This window comes from Thamnophis elegans, chromosome Z (genome assembly GCF_009769535.1).
Source record: "Thamnophis elegans isolate rThaEle1 chromosome Z, rThaEle1.pri, whole genome shotgun sequence".
NCBI lineage: Eukaryota > Metazoa > Chordata > Lepidosauria > Squamata > Colubridae > Thamnophis > Thamnophis elegans.
Window position 1 is genome coordinate 4,646,353 of NC_045558.1, and position 16,282 is coordinate 4,662,634.

The 16,282-nt window shown below is 46.3% G+C and overlaps 2 protein-coding genes across 8 annotated transcripts in view; both read right to left on the reverse strand.

The window, feature by feature from the left end:
* Positions 1-765: 765 nt before the first annotated feature.
* On the reverse strand, positions 766-11,183 carry ZBTB47 (zinc finger and BTB domain containing 47). The gene is made up of 2 exons (XM_032234898.1): positions 10,913-11,183; positions 766-2,304 (listed from the first exon to the last, which is right to left on the reverse strand). Exons 1-2 carry the CDS (start codon positions 10,913-10,915, stop codon positions 766-768), a joined length of 1,542 nt encoding a protein of 513 aa, XP_032090789.1. The 5' UTR covers positions 10,916-11,183.
* A 2,307-nt stretch (positions 11,184-13,490) lies between these two features.
* The window catches only part of NKTR (natural killer cell triggering receptor), a 47,504-nt gene continuing 44,712 nt past the window's right edge, over positions 13,491-16,282 (reverse strand). For all 7 annotated transcript variants that reach the window (XM_032237608.1, XM_032237607.1, XM_032237606.1 and 4 more), the window contains one exon: positions 13,491-14,973. In XM_032237608.1, the coding sequence (XP_032093499.1) occupies positions 14,895-14,973 (79 nt within the window). In that variant the 3' untranslated portion in view covers positions 13,491-14,894. The remainder of the gene's footprint in view (positions 14,974-16,282) is intronic.

Consider the following 16,282-nt stretch of genomic DNA (forward strand, 5'->3'; position numbering starts at 1 on the left):
TCATGTGACCCAACCCCCTTTGCAACTTTCTGACAATAGGGACGTTAGACTCGCTTAACGACTATGTCACCAAGTTCCACTGACTCACTTAACAACTCTGGCAAGAAAGGTCGTCAAATGGGAAAAACTCACCCCCATTGTCTCACTTAGCGATGGAAATTTGGGCTCAGTGGTTGTTGAAAGTCAGAGACACCAGCGTGACTCAGGTTCTGTGCTGGGTCTGCCTTGAGGTTGGCCTCCATCTTGCGTTTGCAACTGTGCCGGTAGTCCTCGACTTACGACCATTGTTGTTAAGTGAGACATTTGTTAAATAGATTTTGCCTCATTTTACGGTCTTTCTTGCCACAGTTGTTAATTGAATCTTTGCAATTGTTACTCACCTGGTCGTTAAGTGAATCTCGCTCTCCCCACTGACTGCTTATCAGTAGCTCGCAAAAGGGGAATCACACAACCCCGGGGTGCTGTGACCGTCATAAATATGAACCCATGGCCAAGTGTTGTGAAACATGGTCGTAGGTCCCTTTTTTCAGTGCTTCCCCCTTGAGTTTGCTGGTCAGAAGGTCGCAAAAAGGAATCATCTGATTCCAGGACCCTGTGACTGTCATAAATATGAGTCACTTGCCAAGCATCTGAGTTTTGATCACGTAACCACTGGGAGGCTGCAATGGTCGTAAGCGTGAAAAACGGTCGTAAATCGCTACTTTCCCTGCCGTTGTAACTTTGAACGGTCACTAAATGAACTGTTGCAACTCAGAGACTGCGAGTTCAACCATCCTCATTAGAGTTCCCACCAGAAGATCTTGAGGGCGCCAGCTTGAAGGAGAAAGGAAGGGCTAAGGTAGTCCTCACCTGAATGTTTTTCTCGCAGTCTGTCTGATGGTGCAGAAGCAACTCGCTCTCCAGCAGGAACCTCTTTCCACACTTCTCGCAAATCTGCATGCGTGTGTGCGTGACGTTCATGTGCTTCTCCAGGTACCAGCGGTTGTTGAACACACGTGGGCACTTCTTGCACGGATAATGTTGCTTCTCCTCCAGCTTGACCTTCTGGCCGGGAGGATCCTGTTCCTTCTTCTGCTTCTTGGCTTTCTGATCCCCACCGTCATCCTCAGCCACTTCGTCTTCATCTTCTCCCTCCTCCTCTTCCTCTCCTGCTTCCGTCATGGGTGCAGCTTCACCCATTTTGCGGGATGCAGGTGAGTTGGTGGCCTTGGCAAGTGGCCTAGTCCTCTGAGGTGCGCCGGCCTTCTTCCCTCTCATCTCGGCCACATTGCTGTCATTGTCCCCTCTGTCCTCCTCTTCCTCGTCCTCCTCCTCTTCTTCTTCCTCATCCTCATCTTCTTCCTCTTCCGACGTGTCCTCCTCCTCGTCCAGGTCCTCCTCTTCCGAGCGCTCATCTTCATCACCCATATCTGCATCGTCATCTTCATCTCGCCTACTGCCGTTTTCTTGTTTCCGATCCACCACCGAGGAACGCCGTTCTCCTTCCGGGCATCCAGCTTCCGAAGCCACTTGTTCGGCAGCGGTAGGCTGTCCTTCCGCACCTTTAGAGACGTTGAGCGTCTGGTTGTTTAGGTTGACCTCCACAATGATCTGCTCGCCACAGCTGTAGGAACCTCGGTTGCCCAGGGGAGCTTCAGATGCATCCCCTTCCATCTTGCAGATCCCATGTTTCTCTTCCTTGTAGAACGTCTTGTCGGCCACCGTAGGCTGGCTCTGGTTGCCATCTTCCACCCGTACGGAATACGGGACGTTCCCTTCTCGGGCGAAGATCTTAGGAGGTGGAGGGTCCATTTCTTGCTTGATGTCACCGAAGAACGGAGGCGGTGCGGTGGCTTTGTTGTCCGAAGTCAAGGCCACGTTGTTGGTCATAGCCAAGCTGAGTGCTCGGGTGGCGAGGAGCTCCTGACAGGAGGAAGCAATGTCGGTCATCTGCAAGACCGAGGCCGCATTCAGGACATCCCGAACGTTGTCGGCGTTGACCAAGAGCTTGGAGGTGTAGATGAAGCTCAAAATCTGTTGAAGGCCACGGGAGGTCAAGGCCTCCAGAGAGAGCTCCACTCGCCCGAGCTGCTTGTTCTGGGTGAAGAGGGAGTGGAAGAAGCGGCTGTAGGCTGCCAAGACCCCCTTGTGGGCCGGGAAGACGGACGCCTGCTGCTGCACCAGGACGATGTCCACGTCACACAGGTTGGGCTGGAGAAGGCGCTGCTCGTTCAGCCTGTCCATCAAACACGTGAAGTGGAGGGCAGCATCTTCTACCAGGGAGTACTCGGGAACAGGGTGATCGGATGTCTTTTCAACTATCAGCTGCAGGGAAAGAGGGAGGGAAGGAAGATGGATGGATGGATGGATGGAAGGGATGGTGGAAAGGAAGAAGGAAATAAGGAGGGAGGGATGATGGAAGAAGGGAGGGAGGGAAAGAGGGATGGGAGAGAGAGAAGGAAGATGGATGGATGGAAGGAAGGAAGGAGAGGGAAGGAAGAGATGATGGAAGAAGAAATAAGGAGGCAGGGATGATGGAAGGGATGGAAGACGGGAGGGAGGGATGGAAGAGAGAAGTAAGATGTATGGATGGAAGGAAGGAAGGAGAAAGGGAAGGAAGGGGTGATGGAAAAGAAGAAGGAAATAAGGGAGGGAGGGTAAGAGGGGCAGGAGGGAGGAAAGATGGAAGGAGGGAGAGAGGGAAGGAAGTAAGGAGGGAAGGAAGGAAAGAAAAAGGGAGGGGGTATAAAGGATGTGAGGAAGGAAAGGAAAAGAGGGGAGAAAAAGAAGGAGGATGGGAGGAATGAAGAGAGGATGGGAAAGAGGAAGGAAGGAGAAAGGGAAGAAAGTGGTGAGGGAAAGGAAGAAGGAAATAAGGGAGGAAGGGAAGGTGGGAGGGAAGGAAGGAGAAAGGGAAGGAAGGGATGATGGAAAGGAAGAAGGAAATAAGGAAGGGAGGGAAGGTGGAAGGAAGGAGAGGGGAGGAGAAAGACAAGAGGGAGGGAGAATGGGAAGGAAGGAAAAAAACAGGGAAAAAGATGGTTGGAGTGGGGGGGGGAAGAAAGGAAAGAAAGAGAGAAAGAAAGAAAGAGCAAGTTAAAGCAACACTGCAGATCATCTCAACCCTCCATGGAAACAGTCTGAAGCCACGCAACGTCAGATGCTGCTTAGTAACCAATCCCCTTGACCCCTCTTGGTAACATAGCCATCTCCATCTGCAGGTAGTCCTCGATTTACAACCCATTCAAAGTTACAATAAAAAAAAGTTGACTTCACTTACGACCGTCGCAGGAATCCCCACTCTCAAGTGATCATAATTTGGGCACCCACCTTGCAAGATTGGGAAACCCCCAGCTGAGCTAAGATTTCTAATCTTATTTCAGGTAGTTCTCGACTAACGACCCCTGTGGTTAAGCGGGTTTTGCTCCATTTTATGACATTTCTTGCCAGTCGTTAAGTGAATCCGTCTTCCCCACTGATTTTGCTGATCAGATGTATTTACCGTCATAAATACAGCACAAAAGGGGGATGCTTTTTGCGTATATTTACCCCTGATTTCATTTTTCTTTTTGCAAGAAAAATTATTTCTGATCTCTGTTTCCAATTTCTCTTTTCCCAGATATTTACTTCTGATTTAGTTTTTTCTTTTTGCAAACATTTATTTCCAGTTTCTCAAAATTCTGCAAAATTTACTTCTGATCTCTCTCTCTCTCTTTTTTGGGGGGAGGAGGGGGCAGATATTTATTTCTGATTTCATTTCTGTTTTTGCAGAGACGCATTATTCCTAGTTTCATTTCTGTTTTTTTTGTGTGCAAAGATTGTTTCCCTCTCTATCCCCAACCTCTTCCAATTTTCTGATTTGTTTTTGAAGCTGAGGTTTGTGGGTTGGTTGAAAAAAAAAAAACAGGGAAGCGTCAGAGCCTTGGATTGAACAAACAGAATTGTTAAATCTTTTTGGAGATTTTGGTGGGGAGCTGTGGAAGACATCTGCTGAAAACATAAAACGCTGCCAAAACGCATTATGCAAGCAGGCCCATTAATTGCACAAGGGATGACAGCAGATAGCATAAAATGCGGGTTAAAAAAAATGTTAAAGATATAAAGCTAATGACAGATAGTCCTCAACTTACAACAGTTCATTTAGTGACCGTTGGAAGTTACGACAGCAGTGGCAAAAGTGACTTGCAATCGTTTTCTCACTTACAGCCATTGCAACACCACATGATAAAAATTCGGGCACTTTTCGCAAACGGTTCATATTTATGACGGTTTCCCCTGGGTCACGTGATCCACTTCAGCGACCCTTCTGACAAGCAAAGTCAATGGGGAAGCTGGATTCACTGACATGTGATTAGCTTAAAAGCTTGCAGGGATCCACTTAAGAACTTTGCCAAGAAAGGTCATAAAGCAGAGCCAAACTTACTTAACAACCGCCTTGCTTAGCAACAGAAATTTGGGGAGGAAGGAAGGAGAAAAGAATAAAGTAAGTAAGTGTGGAAGGGAAGGAAAAGGGAGAGAAAAATAATGAGAGGAAGGATGGAGGGAAGGAAGGAAAGAGAAAGATTGACAGAGAGACAGAGAAAGGGAGAGAGAGGGGAGGAAGATGGGAGGGAGGGAAGGAAGGAAGGAAAAAGTAGAGGGAGGAAGGAGGGAGGGAAGGAGAAAGATTAACAGAGACAGAGAAAGGGAAAGAGGGGGAGGGAGATAGGAGGCAGGGAGAGATGAAGGAAGGGAGGAGGGAGGAAAGGAGAAAGAAAGATTGGCAGAGAGAGATAGAAAGGAAGGGAGGGAGGGAAGGAAGGAGGATCTCACTGCAGGTCTAGCGAAGAATGGGTCTCCATCTTGGAGCAGGTTTTCAACTTTAGACAAATACCAAAACTCCCACTGGCTTGTTGCGCAGCTATGCTAGGAATGTCAGCTTGGTCGAGGCTTGTAAGGAGATGCCAGAGGAAGGTCTGAAATGCAAAGTTTCTACAAAACTTTTTATGTGTGTTTTTTAAAAGTCTGGATAGAAAGCTACCAAAAAAAACCCGTGGTTGTGGAAAAAGGCAGAATCTCTCATTTCTTCATATTAGGTAGACCATGGGATCTCCTCCCTCCTTCCCCTCTTTCTTCCCCTTTCCTTCCTTCCCTTCCTTCCTTCCCCTCTTTCTTTCCTTTGCCTTTTCTTTCTTCCCACCCACTTTCCCTTCCTTCCATCCCCTCTTTCTTTCCTTCCCTCTTTCCTTCCTTCCCACCCTCTTTCCCTTCCTTCCTTCCCCTCTTTCTTTCCTTTGCCTTTCCTTCCTTCCCTTCTTTCCTTCTCCTTTTCTTCCTTCCCTCCCTTTTCCCTTTCTTCCTTCTCCTTCCTGTCCTTTTTCTTCCTTCCCTCTCCTTCCTTCCTTCCTTCCGAAAACAAAGGTGGAGGCTCACTTTTAGGATGCTCTCCCAAATCGATAAAAGCCCCATTGAATCCTAGGGCTGCAATGGATCTTGGAGGTCATCTAGTCCAACCCGCTGATCAAGGCAGGAGATGTCCGAAAAGGCCCATTCATTCGGCTGGGGTTGTGAAAGAGCCAGAATACAGGCAGTTCCTGATTTACGGCCAGTTCTTTTATAACCACCTGAAGTAACAATAGACCCATCATCTCCCACCCCCACCGGTCATGTGGCCAAGTATCAGGCAGGTCCGCTTTACGACCAGACCTGATGTTCTACGGTCATAACCAGGATCTGCGATGTTCGTTGCCAGTTTCCAGAAAAAGATAATAGTCATGTATAGTCCTCAACTTACAACCACAGTTGAGCTCAAAATCTTCATTGTTAAGTGAGACCGTTGAGTTTTGCCTCATTTTATGACCTTTCTGGACACAGTTGTTAAGTGAACCCCTGCAGTTGTTAAGTTGGTCATACAGTTGTTAAATGAATCGGGCTTCCTGCTTAACTTTGCATGTCGGAAGTTTGCAAAAAGGGATCACTCAACCCCGGGACACCGCAAGCGTCATAAATACGAGACAGTTGCTCAGCTTCTGAATTTCGATCACGTGACCACGGGGACGTAGCAATGGTCATAAGTGTGGAAAAACAGTCATAAATCGCCCTTTTCAGTGCCGCTGTAACTTTGAACTGTCACTAAATGAAATGTTGTGAGTTCAGGACTACCTGTGCTCATTATCCCTTATCCAAAGTTACTATCTCAATCATAATTCTGATTTAAGGAGCCATATCCAAAATATCAACTTATGCAGTCCATAAAAAAACGACACAGCTCCTCACCCCAAATGCAAGAAGAAACACCAGCATTATGGGGTGACGAGGAACCTTGGAGATCATCTATCCAACCCTTGAGTCTGCAAAGGGTTCAATTATACTCTAGTAAAGCGATGGCGAAACTTTTTTGGCTCACGTGCCATAAGGGGGGGGGAGCGCAGGGGTGTGTGTGTCGTGCGTGGGCGTGTCGCACCCATAATGTAATGTGTGACCTCCTCCAGCGCGCATGTGCTCATGACAGGCACGACCCCCCCCCTCATTTTTTGGATGCTTGTGAATTGTGAGAATTGAAGTCTAGTCAGGGTGGATGGGGGGGGGGGGATTCTGGGAATTGAAGTCCACACATGTTAAGAAGAGGTGGGTTCCTACCAGTTCTGCCGAAAAGTGGTATGCTGGCCTGGGTGGCAGAACCGGCAGCGACCCAGGCTGGCCACGCCCCTGAACCGATTCCCCCGGTTGTCAACGTCGCCTTTTTATTTGGTGTCCTGGGCAGGCGCAGAAAAAATTCCACTGAACTTTGCACATGCAAAAATCTCTCGCAGTCCCACGTTCCGTTGAATCGATGTGAAAGCAAAAATCTTTTGACTTTCACATCGATTCAACAGAACGTGGGATTATGAAAGATTTTTTCTGTTCATTATAATTATTTGGTTTGGGGTTTTTTTTTGCTGTTTGGGAGGTTTCGGCTTCTAAATCCACCCGAGCTGATCAAGGAAGATGGGCGTTGTAGTCCTAACTTTCGAGAAGCCAGGGGAGGGGCCAGTGCCTATCATAATGGTAGGCAGGTTCTTCATGGTGCCCAGGGATGGAGTAGAATAAATAGGGTGGAAGCAGCTGCATTTGCGAGGGAAAGTGCACCACACAGCATACCACAAAACCTTCGTTTCTGCTGGTGCCTTTAAAACCCTCGTTTCACCGCTAGCCATTGGTCCCAAGGTCGACTACAGGCAGTCCTCGACTTACGACGCTTCATTTGGTGACCATTCACGGTAAGAACGGTACTGAAAATAGTGACCCACAACCGTTTTTCACACTTACGACCGTTTGCAGCATCCCCATAATTACATGATCAGAATTCAGCCACTTCGCCACATATGTTCATATTTATGAGTCGCAATGTCACCGGGGGGGATCATGTGATCATCTTCTGTGACCGTCAGCCAAGCGAAGTCAGTGGGGAAGCCAAATTCACTTAACAACTATGTTGTTAACTTAACAGCTGCAGCGTTTCATTTAGCAACTGTGGCAAGAAAGGTCGTAAAATGGGCCAAAACGCAACTTTTTCAATTAAAATGTTAGGCTCAATTGTGGCCGTAAATCATGGACTACTTGTAATTGTCAACATGGAGGTTCCAGCCGGGGGAATTATTTTTTTTTAGCAACAGCCAGGATGCTGGATGGGTGGGGCCATGGAGGTGTGGCCTAGTCAGCTTCCTGCATCAGAGCGACGGGCGGGCGTTCTCGCCCTCCCCAGCCTCCGGAGGCTTTTTTTGAGCCTCCGGGAGAATGAGAATGGCCTTCGCTGGGCTCTGGAGGCTGGAAAGGGGCCCATTTCCAGACTTCCAGTAGGCCTGCTTTTCGCCCTCCCACAGCCTCCGTGCGGGCCCTGCACTAACCTGGCATGACGAATGGGCCGCGTGGAGACTCCTGGGAGGGGCGAGGCCAGCCAGTACTTGTAACTATCTGTTCGGTGAACCAGATTAAAATTAATATCCGGTTCGTCCAAACCATTTCAAACTGGCTGAATCTCACCTCCGGCTGTAACGTCTGCAAGCAAATTTGCTCCTTTGCTGATCTATGGTATATTTGCACAAACACAAACCACTCTCTCTCTCTCTCTCTCTCACACACACACACAGTCTATTCCTCACGGCTAGAACAAAACTCTATTGTGTTTGGGGTGACACTGGGAGACACCAGCCATCAATGAGAAGCTGAGTTGTCCAGTGGAAGAATAACTCCACCTTCCAGAACTCCAAAGTTTGGACAGATTATTCTCCAAAAATAAGCCCCCACATTTACACAGTTGTTAAGTGAATCACTGCAGCTGTTAGTAACACCGTTGTTAAGTGAACCTGGCTTCCCCACTGACTTTGCTTGTTAGAAGGTCACAAAAGGTGACACTGCAACTGTCATAAATATGTGTTGGTTGCCAAGCATCCAAATTTTGATCACGTGACCAGGAGGATGCAGCGGTCACTAAATGTAATGTCGCTAAATCAATGGTTGTGTAAGTCTACATCTGTCTGTTTGTCCGTCCATCCATCTTATTAATCTATTATCCCTCATCTATCTTTGTTAACTCTATTGCCTTTTTGACCTGTTGTCTATCTTAATTATCTATATTGTTTTATCTATCCTTCTATCATCTATCTACATCCATCCATTCATGGATTTATATCAGCCATCCATTATTATCTAGATGCTTAATGATCTATTATCAATCATGAATGTTTGTTAACTATATTGTCTTATTGATCTGTCATCTACCTTTATTATCTATATTCGCTTATCTATCTATCCATCCATTTATCTATCTCTATCTACCTACCCATCCATCAACTATCTGTCTGTCTGTCTGTCTCTGTCTTTCTATCTATCTATCATTTATCTATCCATCCATCCATCTATCTATCATCTATCCATCCATCCATGCACCTACCTACACACCCACCTACCTACCCATCCATCTTCTATCTATCTCTATCTACCTACCCATCCATCATCTATCTGTCTGTCATCTATCTATCTAGCCATCCATCCATCCATCATCTATCTACCTATCATCTATCCATCCATCTATCTATCTATCTATCTATCTATCTATCTATCTATCTATCTATCTTCAATCTATCTATCTCTATCTCCCTACCCATCCATCATCTATCTATCTGTCTGTCTGTCATCTATCTATCTATCTATCTATCTATCTATCTATCTATCTATCTATCATCTATCTATCTATCTTCTATCTATCTCTACCAACCCATCCATCATCTATCTGTCTATCTATCATCTATCTATCTATGCCATCCATCCATCCATCCATATCTATCTCTCTGTGTCTATCTATCTTTCTTTCTATCAGCTATCTATCATGTATCTCATCTATCAATCTGTCTGTCTATCTGTCTATATCTAATATATCAATCAATCAATCAATGTATCTATCTATCTATCTATCTATCTATCTATCTATCTATCTATCTATCTATCTATCTATCTATCTATGCCATCCATCCATCCATATCTATGTCTGTGTCTCTGTGTCCCTGTGTCTGTCTGTCTGTCTATCTATCTATCTATCTAGCTATCTATCATCTATCCCATCTATCATGTATCTTATCCATCTATCGTCCATCTGCCTGGTCCTGCCTGCATATCAGCTCCCCAAACAACGATAATGAATCAGAGAAGAATTTTGTAAATAAGGGTCTGACAAAGCCCAGAATTCAGTGTCCTAACCTCTCTCTTGAGGGCTTCTGCAACCGCCAGGCCGTGACTCCCCCCCACAGGACACATACCAATACCCTTACATTCTGGCTAAGGATGATAGGAGTTGAAGTACAGCACCTCTCTAAAAAAAACTTCATTTCACCCCCTAGGACTGCGTGTTACTCTCCTTGGCCCGTTGCAGGTAGAAGCTGACTAAGTTGCTGTGCTGCTGCGTACCCATTGTAACCCCCCCCCCCAAAAAGGAGTTATCATGCGTTCTTTAGAAGGAGAGAGGCATCATGCTTTCCCAAACCCAATTTTTTTTAAAACTCCAATACATGCAAACTTAAGCAGGCCACGTGACCGACCCCCCCCCCCCCCCAAAAGAAGAAGCAACAGAATTGAGGGCGGTGGTGGTTTTTGGTGTCAAATCAAAGCAGGTTTCTGTTGCAAAGCTGCCACCGGTTCTTTTTCCCAACTCCCCACTTCCCCTCCAACCCTGTTTGTGTCGTTCAGCGCGCGCGCGCGCGCGCACACACACACACACACACAAAGCGAGAGCAGGTTGCCAAGCTACTTGCAAGGACCTTAAATGCACCGAAATGCAACTGTCAATCAGGCGCGCAAGGAAGCGGATTAAGTCCCTAAAGCCTGGAGGGTTTGCGGCGGAGAGGAAGAGGGGGGGGGGGGGCGAACCAGAAGGGAAGAAATTACAGCGCAAGCCAAGTTGTCTGGGTGAGCTCATTTGTCGCAATGGGATCGAGTCTGGCTAGGGGAATGGGGAGGGAGGTTTAACTCCTTGCAAGCCACGGTCTTGCCAAGAAAGAGGTGGGCATCTCTCCCGCGCGGTTCCCCCTCCCCTCCCTTGCAAAAAAAAGAGAAGAAGGCAAGGAGCAGGGTCCCAGCAGGCGTGCAAATTTCTATTCCCCCCCCCCAGAAGAAAAAGAAAGGAAGGAAAGACGAGAGAAGGAAATAGAAGGGTGGAAGGAGGAAGGGAGAATAGGAAAGAAGGAAAAAGGCAGAAGGAGAGAGGGCGAAGGCACGGCATTGCTTTTGCAAATTTCACTGTAAACTGCATTGCATTATAAATGGCATTGCATTGCAAAGCAACTTCCGACCCTCCCTTCCTCCACTCTCCCACCCACCCCCCTCCCCATATCTCTTAGCCTGCCAGCGCCCCCGTCCTGGGAATAATAATAATAATAATAAAAGAGGAAACTAGTTTTGGGGGGGGGGGGCGGCGCTCTACCATTTTGCTGCCGGGCTGCCCGATCCAGGGAGCCCCGCTGCTCCTTTGCTCGCGGTGGGGTTGCGCTCTCCATCAAAAGATCCAGGGGTGGAGCGAGGAAGGTGGATTCGTGGGGAGGGGGGGATCTTCTCGCTTGTTCCGTCTAAAGAGGTGTGTATATATTGCTTCTCTGGCTGACAGCCCCCCCCTCCCCCCTTCTCTCCCGCTTCCTCCTCCTCTTCCTCTGCAGCGGCCGACGCTGAGCGCTTTGCAAAGGTTTCCTCGGCCGATGCTCCGCCTCCCCCTCCCCGCCCCTTTCTGTTCTCCCACCTCCCCAGCAAGAAGAGGTGGGGGGGGGGGAGGCTGGCAGCGTCTGCAGAGCGTTCCAGGCGGGTGACGGAAACGTTTGGCTTCGCTTGGCCTTAGTGCGTCTGCGCGCCAGGTTTTGCAACGCTTTGCCAGCGTTGCAGAGATTTGATTTCTTTGTCGTCGAAGAAGCAGAACTGGGAGGGTCTTCTCTTTTTTTAATGTTTTGTTTTTATTGTTTATAATTTTGCCTTAGTTGCTTTATAAGCAATGAGTCACTTCCTTCCTATTTCTCCATACTTACCCAAGGTGGGACTAGAACTCACAGCCTCCCAGTGATTGGCCCAGTCAACCAGTCGGCTTTCATGCCTAATGTACTAGAGCTCACCATCTCCTGGTGATTGGCCCAAAGTCACCCATATGGCTTTCACGCCTAAGGCGGGATTAGAACTCATCATCTCCTGTGATTGGGCCAGTCATCCAGCCTGCTTTTGTGCCTAAGGTGGAACTAGAACTCCCAATCTCTAGATTTCTAGGTCAGCACCTTAACCACTACACTAAACAGTGTCTCCTGCTTCCCTGGGCAGGAAGTAAATCCAAGCAGGACCGAGCTGTTCATGATCCAGGGCCACATACATGGGGAGTCTCTCTATGGGTGTGTGTGTGTCATGTTTTCCTGGAAAGAATAGGCACCTGGTGGGCTTGCACCTCAGTGCTATAGTTGAGGGGGGGGGGAGAGCTCGGTATGCATTGCACCACTTGCTGTGAGCACGACCACACTAGTCATCTTTGGTGCACACCTGAAATTGAAGTTCTTACAGAGATCAGCAGTTTTCAGTTTTAGACCTTCAGATAAACTTAACATCTAGGGCAGCTTAGCTTATACCCATCAGTAGGTCCCAAGGCTGAATTTTCTGCCATGGGTGAGGCTGGGAAACCAGGTTATTTGAAGAGCTACCTCTACCCTTGTTACATCCATCCAGTCCAGCAGGATGGCAAGGCTAGCCATGTTTGCGGACCCCAAACATCAGGGCTGCCTATCCCACACAAAAGGGCCTTCTTGGCGATGGCCTCTTTTCTGTGGACCATCATTCCCCCCAAAGAAGAATGGGTCAGTCTATTCTCTAACGCATCAGGAGGCAGGACAAGGAATAATGGGTGGAAACTAATCAAGGAGAGAAGCAACCTAGAACTCAGGAGAAATTTCCTGACAGAACAATTAACCAGTGGAACAACCTGCCACCAGAAGCTGTAAATGCTCCAACATTGGATGCTTTTAAGAAGAGACCGCTCAGCCCATGTGTCTGGAATGGGTAGGCTCTCCTGCTTGAGCAGAGGATTGGAGTAGATGACCTACAAGGTCCCTTCCAACTCTGTTCTGTTATTCTGATTCCCCACCACCATCACGAGGCTTTTCTGAAAGGCCCTATAAGGTGGTTTTTATCAGTAGGCCTGGGTCCCCCTCAAATTACTATGGAGTTGATCAAGTGGCTTGTTTAATTGCAGAGTGGCTGCCATGGGCTGGGATGAGGAGTTCCTGTACTGTGTAAGATTTGATTTTGATTTGATTTGATTTGAAGTTTATTTGTATGCCGCCCTTTTCCCTGGGGGGACTCAGGGCGGCTCACAACCAAAAGAGGTAAGAGGTTAACAACTTTGATTGTTTTTTTAAAAAAATAAAAATGTGCAGTCTCTTAAATCAAGACGCCCCCCCCCCTTTTTTTTTGGCCTTTTTCCATGTGGTTTTTCAGACTTTTGAAAAACAAAATCCAAAGCTTTGGATTTCTTGAACTCTTGCCATTCAAGCACTGAAATTAAACCCTGATTAGGCATTTTTTTTTAAAAAAAACGTTGCTTTTCCCCCCAGCTAGAGGATTTGAAAAACAATTTGAAAAAAATTGAGGCCAACATTTCCATTGCTAAGCGAGACAGCTGTCAAGGGCGTTTTGCCCCACTTTACGATCTTTCTTGCCACAGATGCTAGGAGATTTGCTATAGTTCTTAAGGGAGTAACACTTAAGGTTGCAATAAGGGGATCATATGACTCGGGACACTGCAACCACTGTATGAGCCAGTTGCCAAGTGTCCAAATTTTGATCACGTGGATACCGCAACAGCCATTAAGTATGAAAACAATGGCAAAAGTCACTTTTTTTCCAATGCCATCATAACATCGAATGAACACTATAAACGAATGGTTGCAAGTCGAGGACTGCCTGTTAAAAGTTCTTAACCTGCAAGACAATTGCTTTTTAAATGAAGAGCAGGCAATGTGTGTCTAAAAACCAACAACTGATACTTAAATATTCCTATTTTTAATTGCATTGAAGGAGAAAAAAAAAATCAACGGTACATTTTGTTTCCTAACAAAAAAATTATTTAAACTGATGAAACGGGGAGTGTAGGAAATCCTTCAAATTCTTTTGAACAAGAAACGGGCTGCCTTGAAAATCTGCGAGGGGAGGGTCTTGAATTCCCTCTTGAATTCAAAGTGGCAATCTCATATTCAAGTCACAAATTTGGGGGCCCGAAGCAGTTCCCAAAGAAAATGCTCTGCGCCACCCCGTTATGAAATATGCAGCGCTTCGCATCATAGAAATTTTTAGAAACTCAGGACCGGCACTAACAGATAAGGCGTCGACGTTTGCCTGGACCACTAAATAACAAGAGTGTTATTTCTGCCGTGTTTTTTTTTAAAGAACAGTTAACTATCCGATACGAAAATTTGTGTATATCCCGACATTTCTATTTCAAAATGGCATTTTTGTCTGCTGAATTCAAACCGAAGAACAGAATTCTGTTGCTCCTAAAAGTTAGTTTTCTGAAATAAATTTACAGCTTGCTATCTTTGCCGATGCTGACTGGCAGATCTGACAGATAGTAGAAAATTAGAACGCTAGCACATTCAGACATGATGAAAACCTGGAATCAGAAGACCGTGGGAGAGGAGGCAACAGAGACAAGGAGAACATCGTTCTTGCTTCTTCACTCGACAGAGAAAGGAGACTCAGTGTGGTCTAAGCATCCCTGGGAGTTCAGACTTCAAAGTTAGCTATCCACACCTGGATAACAACTGCAAGTGAGCATTAGGCAAAACCGGTCAAGAAACAGGAAGTTAACCCGCTTTTAACTCATGGTATCCAAATAGAGGCGACATTTTCCAGGCAAGCGATGAATCTTAACTCCCAGAAATCATAACCCTGGTGGTGAATGGCTTCTTAGCCAGAATCTTCCTGAACACTACAGATCCAAGATCTTCCTGGATCTGTAATGTCAATGTTGTTGGTGTGTCAAGGTATCAGTGAACCGTTAGTTCAGCACTTAAGGCCAATGTTTGAAGCAGGTAGACCACAGGTGAGATTCCTATAAGATGATTCTCCACAGTTTCATGGTTATCGAGCGAATTTCCTTCGGAGAAAAAAACTTAAGAGGCTTAACTGAAAATTCGATTGAACGTCAACCGTATCATCTAGTTTGAAACGAAACTCAGGGCAACACAAAATGATTGCCATAGCAGAGTGTACAAAAAGTAAGGTTGTGCTGAGTTTAAATAAGGCTCCACTTCTGTTGGCAGCAATTACTTTCGCCTGGACACTGAGAAGAAAAAGGAAAAAAAAACACGAAACAAAACGTTGATCCAAGCTACGGACATAGAAACCTTCGGTTAACGCATTAACTGCTATGGTCAACCGTGGGCTCAGCTGTATCTGCTGCTTTCGCTGGGACTTCGGCAATTAGAGTAGCTGCGGTCACTTTCGCTGTCAGATCCGTAAGATCTACAAGGGGAAGAGAAAATATACGTCAATAGGGCACACCGGACGCTCACTTCCACTTTAAGTACAGGTAGCCCTCGACTTACAACAGGTCATTTAGTGACCAAAGTTACAACAGGACTGGAAAAAAAATGACTATATTTTGCACCTACAACCACTGCAGCATTCCCCTTGGTCATGTGATCAAAATTCAGACGCTTGGAACTGACCCATATTTATGACACTTGCAGTGTCCCGGGGTCACGTGATCCCCTTTTGCGACCTTCTGACAAGCAAAGTCAAGGGGGAAGCTGGAATCACGTAATAACTGTGCTACTCACTGAACAACTGCAGTGATTCACTTAACGACTGTGGCAAACAAGGTTGCAAAATGGGGCAAAATTCACTTAAGAAATGTTTCACTTAAGAATAGAAATGTTGGGCTCAATTGTGGTCGTAAATCAAGGACTATCTGTAGAGACTTTTCTACAACCCAAAGATAAAAACTAAGGAAATTTTTCGAGGGTGTCTTCTATCATTTGTCTCTTCAGAACCCCCTCCTCAAATACGGCTTGTTAGGTTGGTACAATCGCGTCATGAAACAAGGCTGTGCAATTATCCCTCCTTCGGCTAGCAAATTTTCAGGATTTGTACCCAAGACTTCTGTCTGAGATAGTGATGTTCCATTTTTTTGCTTTCATTTTGTTGCTAGTTGTTCCTTGAACCCCATCGGCATTGACAAAATCCCCACCAGTCAATTGCAGAAGGCACCTTGACTTGGAAGAGCTGACATCCTACAAAGAGACTTTTAACCCCGTCAAACAGCCACATCTGCCTATTCCAGGTCCCGAGGGAAAGACTCCAGAGGTAGACAAAAATGCCAAATCCAGCCTGAACATCTGGCTGATTGTGTGGTTCATCATAATATACAGTGTGACAGAAAACAAAAAAGCTAAAGTGTTTGGAGATTTTCAAATTCAAATAGACAGGCAATACCACTTAACACAGCAAATAGAAGTAGAACGACTGTAGCAAAGGAAAGCAAAGATTGTCCCAATAGTGATAGGTTCCTTGGCTGCAACCCCAAACAACTGGAACATCCTTTCAACTCCCATCAGCATTGACACCATCCCCATCAATTAATTTCAAAATAGTTTTAGTTGAAACAGCTGACATCCTTTGACGAGATCTTTAACACCGTCAAACAACAACCTGCTGTATGTCCTTGAAAAGGACTCGAGAGGTGGTATGCCTGTGCGACCTAGCATAATAATTACCAGAGCATCCCTTGAGCCCCATTGGCATTGATAAAATCACCACCAGTCAATTGCAA